The sequence below is a fragment of the Pyxicephalus adspersus genome, chromosome 2 (genome assembly GCF_032062135.1).
Source record: "Pyxicephalus adspersus chromosome 2, UCB_Pads_2.0, whole genome shotgun sequence".
NCBI lineage: Eukaryota > Metazoa > Chordata > Amphibia > Anura > Pyxicephalidae > Pyxicephalus > Pyxicephalus adspersus.
Window position 1 is genome coordinate 21,456,002 of NC_092859.1, and position 6,773 is coordinate 21,462,774.

Genomic DNA, 6,773 nt, shown 5'->3' on the forward strand with positions numbered 1-6,773 from the left:
ACTGACACTGCTGGGGTGACAACACACCAAGAACACTGACACTGCTGGGGTGACACCGCACAGGTAACACTGACACCGGGTGACACAGAGTGTGTTACTTTGTATCCATGTATAATGTTTCTGTGTTGTGTGTATGTAGCAGGTGTGTCGTTTTGTGTCTGTGTACATTCACTGATATACACCAAGTGTCCTCACAGGAATGATATCTCTGCACTGTGTACTTACCTCCCTGTCAGTGCCAGTCACCACTCCCTGACTTGTGCTATTACATTAACACAAATACACAGCTGGAAATGTTTGGATTTTTGTTTTTTTGCTGTCTGTGTCCTGGGGGGAAAACTTCCCTCTACTTCCTGTCCCATAGGCCCAACAGGAAGCATGGAGAAATCCCTCCAAAGTAAAGGGACTTTTATCACCACAACAGGTGTCCCATTGGAAGACTTTCTCTGTTCTGTATATTTTGAATTCATGTATCAATGAAACCAAAAAAAGAGGGTGAATCTCCCTTATATCCCTTTATAAAATAAAAACCATATAGGAGTTCTTATTACTCTAGCAGCTATTTGCCCCCAGACTGCCAATGTCATCTCTATGTAATTTCTTCCCACAGATCACATATCACACCTCAAATTACCAATCTTCAGATGAATGATGGACCCTGCCTTCCATATTGGATTTTCAGACCATGTGACCAATTTGGGCACCAATGGCCAAATCCCACCAGTCCCTTCTCCAGCCTATGAAGTGGAGTCTATGGCCCAGAGTGCACAGACTTATGCCAGTGGGTATGGACCGCCAGCCATTGGATTTGATTCCATGCTCTCAGACCTGGCTAATTTACCAGTACCCTATCACATGACTGGCACACCGGCACCCCAAACAATGTTTGATACTCCGGCACTCCATCACATGGAGTACTCCGGCACATCAGCACCTCATCACATGATTGGCACTCCGGTGTCCCATCATTTAACTAGCACACTGGCATGTCATCAGAGGACTAGCATGATGACGCCCTATCACATGACTGGCACACCAGCACCCCATCACATGAACAGTACAGCGGCACCCCATCACATGACCGGCACAGCATCTCTTCCACCTTCCTATGGATTTGTAACCAACAACTGGATGGAAGAGCGACAGTCATGGTATCCTGAGGAGCCGCCCCCTACCGAGAACATCTGTGACCCCTCTGCAGACCCCGAGCTACAAACCCCTGAGAACCTTGGAGGATTCCGAATCGGCTTTGAGAATTTTGGGCATTTTTCACACATTGATCCCACCACCCATTATCACCAGATAGACTGTCCTGGCACCACCCATCTCACCCCGAATGTTGGTGGGCGAATGCGGGTTAGAAGTCTGACTCTGAGAGAAAACGCCTTGCGAGGTCATGACGAGGGGAAACACACTAGAAGATTCTCCATGCATGACGTTTATCCCAGAGCTCCCAATTATTACCAACAAACACAGGTGAGACAATGAATTGCTGCAATATTTATTGGGGACACAACAGCTTTCATATATTATGAGGTCTTATTGTGACATTGACTTGTAACTCATCCATGATGGGAATTTAGATTTTATTTTCCCAAAAATAACTTTACCTAGAGCAATCAGCATTCTTGCTGAACAAACAATGAGATCAGATCACTGTATATACTTATCACTCAGATCTGACTGCTTCCCATGCACAGTGGGAAACAATAAGTACCGTTTAGACTGGCAGTGAAGTTGCAGTGGGGTTACCCCTTCCTCATGCCAATTAACCTCTGCCTTGGGGGAGACCCTCCATGAAGCTTCTATACACGGCAGCTTCATGGAGAATAAATTGGGGTGACAGTGAACTGTTCCGTACCAATCTGCAAATGCTGATTCTTAAAGAACCAGTGGTGCAAATAATGGAGCAGCTGGTTAGGTGTCAACTGCTTGGAGCAGCACAGATCATGAGGTAGGTCTAACCAGGGAGGATTAGGTTAAGTTCACAATGGCTCTATACTTGCAGTGAAGTTTCTGCTTGCTCATGCTAGTAAACTGCTGCCTTAGGGGAGATCCTACAAGTAGATTTTAACAGCTGCTGCCCCTTTAGGAATGAATGGGGGCAGTAGTGAGCATTACAGTACCATTCACTGCCACCAGGTGTCAAATTTGTAGACAGCTCTGCATTGCAGGTAGCCAACTGGCTATCAAGGTCCCAGCCACTGGCCTTACCCTCACTTCTAGAGACCGAGAATCCTAATTATCAAAGTTATATGGTGACAATGGTAATATGTTGGACTTTTGTGGTGACAACAGGATAAATAGAGAAAATTCTTCATAGTGGGGGCACCGGCAGTAATAATAACCAGACAGATGGTCTGACCCCTCACCTCTTTTTACAAAACAAAAATCTTCATCAAACTGCCAATCGCTTGTTGTTATATTCACTGATTGTTCAATTCATTTTCTTTTTTTAAGATAACTGACTGGAAAATTCCAATCCTGGAAACCTCTTCAGATAGAAATCTGGCATTCACTGCGTTTTGTGGAAGCGTAAAACTGTACGTATACGATGATCTTCAAATCATCATTTATCCCCTGCTTTGTTATCTCTGCGTGAGAGTATTGTTGTATCATGATTGTATGAGTGCTCTCTGTACAACACCACAGGATATGTCAGAGCTATATAAATGTATATTATTAGTGTGTGACTGTGGTGGTGACATTAGAGTGTAAGCTCCTCTGGTGCAGACTGATGTGACTGGCTCAGTGTTCATGTTCTTGTTGTCCCCTGCCGTATTGTAGAATGACGCAGTGCTCACTTGTATTACGTTCTCTCTATCAGTATAAGAAGTAAATTCAGCGCTGCAGACGTGGCTTCAAATCCTGGCAGGTTGTGGAGTGTCGCCATTCCCTTCCCGGATGAGGTGGAGGACTTCCAGGTGGAGATTTCTGTCTATGTTGAGAATCTGGAAACTCCCCTATTGTTTCTACTCAGAGGTCAGTAACCTGGGGTGGGGGATTATGGATCAATATGGACTGGCCATTCTTACCTATGAAATCCTACGGTTCCTCCAAAGGCTCCTATTGGTTACTTGAGATATCACTGACTGTCCTCCTGTCTAACAGTGCCCACCTAGATCTGGGTCCAGTGGCACCTGGCAGTGCCCGTGGCATGACACCAATCATCTTTAGGTCTCATACCATGACCTAATGGGGGTATTTTTACTCAATGGCCACCAATAGACATCTTCTCTCTGGCCTCTGAACAATAAATTACCAGCGGTTCCTCAGGTCCTGAAAATTTATTTTAAGATTTCCTCTGGGGTGAAAAGGTTGAGAAATGCTGGCACAGGTTTATGGCAGTACTCTGATCATATGATATGGGTACACTGGCACTGGGTTTTAATGATTCCCATTATGCAACTCATTAACTTTCATAAAGAATCTGAGGTCTGTGTGAGGTCTGAGGTCTCCTATTATTAATAAACAGGATTTGTATAGCGCCAACATATTACGCAGGGCTGTACCATAAATAGGGGTTGCAGACAGACACAGACAGTGACACAGGAGGAGAAGAGGCTGGTGGTCCTCAAAATGACCTAACTTCAAACCTCACACAGCCATTCCCTGCACACTGTGAGCTGTCATTCTCTGAACACTCTCGAGAAATGTTGGAATGATGGAAGATTCCTCATTGTGTGGTTTTTCTTTTGCAGATTCAGTGCGGATAGAGGAACTCCTTTCCCATATTCTCCATAAATTGCACCCATCTGTTCCTTCTCTTTATCCGTCTCTACAATCACAGTTCATGCCGGGTCACATCCCGCCAGCTGATTATTACCCAGACCAGAACCAAAATTATCCATCACAAAATCCACAGCCCTCATCACAGAGCCTGTACCCGTCCCTGGACTTCCTGTGTCCACAGTCACAGGTATCCCCACCATACCCACCGCAGTACCCAGAGCCAACAACCAGGGACGGCTATTTTCTCCGAATCTGTGGCCGGGATGAATATCTGCAGAGGTAAGGAGCCAATAATACTCACACATTGATGATAGAAAAATTTCTTACAAATGTCAGACACAAAAATCCAACAATTGGTAATGTATAGAGCAGGGATTTTTCTAATGGGGTTATGTTTTCCAAAACTGAGGAGTTCATTTTATCATTGATGTACTGCACCCTCCAGTCTGCTGTGTTTTGTCTGGCATCTGTCCAGTATTGGATGATCCTGGAACCTGCTTGAGATCCTGGAACCCACCTGCTGTGATCTTGAAACTCACCTGCTGATGATTCCGGAGCTCGCCCACTGATGATTCTGGAGTTTACCTGTTGCTGGTCTTGAAGCCTGCATGGTGGTGATCTAGGAGCACATCTATTGATGATCCCTAGACCCGCATGGCTATGGTCCTGGAATCTGTTGCTGATCTAGAAACTTACCAACCGATGACCCTGGAACCTGCTGGTGGTGTTCCTGCATCCTATCTGCTGGTGATCTTGGAATCCACCTACTAATGGTTGAATAACCTATCCGATGGTGTTCTGACGATCCTGGATCCTACCCGTTGGTGATCGTGCAACCCAGCCACTGGTGTTACTGCAAGCTACCTGCCTGGGAACTTGAAACACATCTGTTGATGATTTAGGAACTTGTCTGCTAGTAACCCTTAAACCTTTTTGCCTAAGATCTGGGAACCCATCTACTGCTGATCCTGGAATCTATCTGCTAGTGATTCCTGAACCTACCTGCTGATGATTCTGGAACCTGCCATTTGATGATCTGGGAACCTGCTTGCTAGTAATATAATAACCAATTTGCCCAGGATTTTGGAACCCATTTTCTGGAACCCATCTGCTGGTGATTCTAGACCTCACATATAGCCCCATGGAAAGAAAATTAAATCCTTACTTTCTGAATGTGACTGGTAATAGAAAAAGCAGGGAAAGAAGTTATTTAGCACAGGCTCAAGAAGTATACTTACCCAGGAAGGGATGCTATATGCATCCTGGGATTCAGGGAACTTTATGATTTTTATGTACATACAGTTGACTAGAATGTTGGTCGTCACGTGTAAAACTGCCCTGTAAATGATCGTGGAGGGGGGTATAAAGGCAGACATCGCTGCAAGGTAGAAGTTGGGTGGGGCCTGGAATTAACGGAGAGGGAAGAGTCACTGCTTCTGATCTGTGTGTAATTTTAGGCTTCAGCTTTTGATCTCTGTAAACATCAGACATTTCAGCAAAGGCTATGGTTTGCCCTGGAAAAATATGAAAGTGAGATGTGATCGCCACCTACTGGGTAGACATGATAATGATAAATACTTCATACTCATTCTCTGACCAAGAGAGAAAAAATATCGTGCAATTCCCAATTCCCTATCCTTAGTGGTTGACGTGCCGAATTCTCTGCCGGCTCTTATGGAACATTTATTTGTAAATATCCCCAGAGATATGTCGGAGTGGATTTCCTGTTCTGCAAAACATTTATTTCAGCCAGAGGCTGGGAGTCTTCCAGGAAATATTTGTTATTGGATAAGAAGGAGTAACCACTGAGGATAAAAATATTCGCAGGAGGGAACAAATCAATCAGACAGGGTGGAAATGAATGATTGATTCCCTGTTGTTCTGTGATGATTGCACAGATGTACAGCAGGTAATACTGAATTGAGCAGAGCAGTGTCTCCCCATGGGATGTTGGATCTGTGTTGGTGAAATGAGATCCTATGACCTGGACAGGTCACATACAAAGCATTCTAATATAACATGTTTGGAAATGTAAGGTGCAGTACTGATATTGTCCAACAGGTGGAGCTCCTGATTTATTAATCATTGGCTGCAATATGTGGCTACAGTTATTAGAGTGTCAGCTCTTTGAACCAGAGGATTGTGCAGAGAATGAAGGGATTGGAATCTCACCACTGACATAAATCAGCAGTCATCTTATGGGGTCAAGGACTGCCTAGCAGCTGTAGGACTATAAGGGCCAGCATCCCCTTCACCTGTTGGAGACACCTGACCAGTCCTATATAAATGAATTCTATACCCCTTCCTCCAATGTGAGGTCTGGAATATTTTCATGCATTTGATTGCAGCACAGAACAGCAAGAACTTTCTGAGGTTCTCCGGGAAGGTAAGTCGCTGATGATGGTGTGATGGCAATTTCTCTGTACTTTGTACAACACCATGGTATATGATGGCGCTATGCATAATGTCTTTTAGCATTAGGCTTGGTTCTATAGTGATAGCTGTACGTTTTGGGAAGATTTTGGTATTTTATAGAATTTTACATTTTTCTGTTTCTGCCGGATTTATCTTGATGTCTTTTTTTTCTCCTTTTTTTGCAGTGGATTCAGCCTGCGGAGTCACTCAAGTCTCCAAAGATTGACCAGTATTCACCTCCAGCTCCATCATGGGGGGGATGTCACATCTTCACTCGCCCGATCTGTGAGTTTCCACTTTTGTTATTATAGTATCATCCTCCTAATCAAGAAGCAACCAATCAGAATTCACCCTGCTGGAATCTGAAGTTTACAGGATGGATTCTGATTGGTTGCTGTGTGCAGTGCTGGGGGTCCTTAAAGTTATTCATCCCCTTAAAGCTGCAAATAATTACAGATCATTGTACATTGTACAGATCATTACATCATATTGTTTTCTTGTAGGTGGAGGATGATTGCAAGCAGCTGGAGCTCAGTGACCGCCAGGAACATCTCCAGTACTGGGTGCAGATTAGGTGAGCAGCCAATCACAGCCACCAGAATTACAAATGTCATTTTGCTGCACAG

At 44.4% G+C, this 6,773-nt stretch overlaps 1 protein-coding gene across 1 annotated transcript in view; it reads left to right on the forward strand.

The window, feature by feature from the left end:
- Nucleotides 1-6,773, forward strand: part of PIK3C2G (phosphatidylinositol-4-phosphate 3-kinase catalytic subunit type 2 gamma) — a gene marked incomplete in the record, with an annotated part of 45,580 nt that overhangs the window by 5,577 nt on the left and 33,230 nt on the right. The window contains 6 exon segments of the mRNA XM_072399878.1: nt 611-1,476; nt 2,461-2,543; nt 2,828-2,982; nt 3,702-4,011; nt 6,333-6,432; nt 6,651-6,721. Of these exon segments, the coding sequence (XP_072255979.1) occupies nt 649-1,476; nt 2,461-2,543; nt 2,828-2,982; nt 3,702-4,011; nt 6,333-6,432; nt 6,651-6,721 (1,547 nt within the window).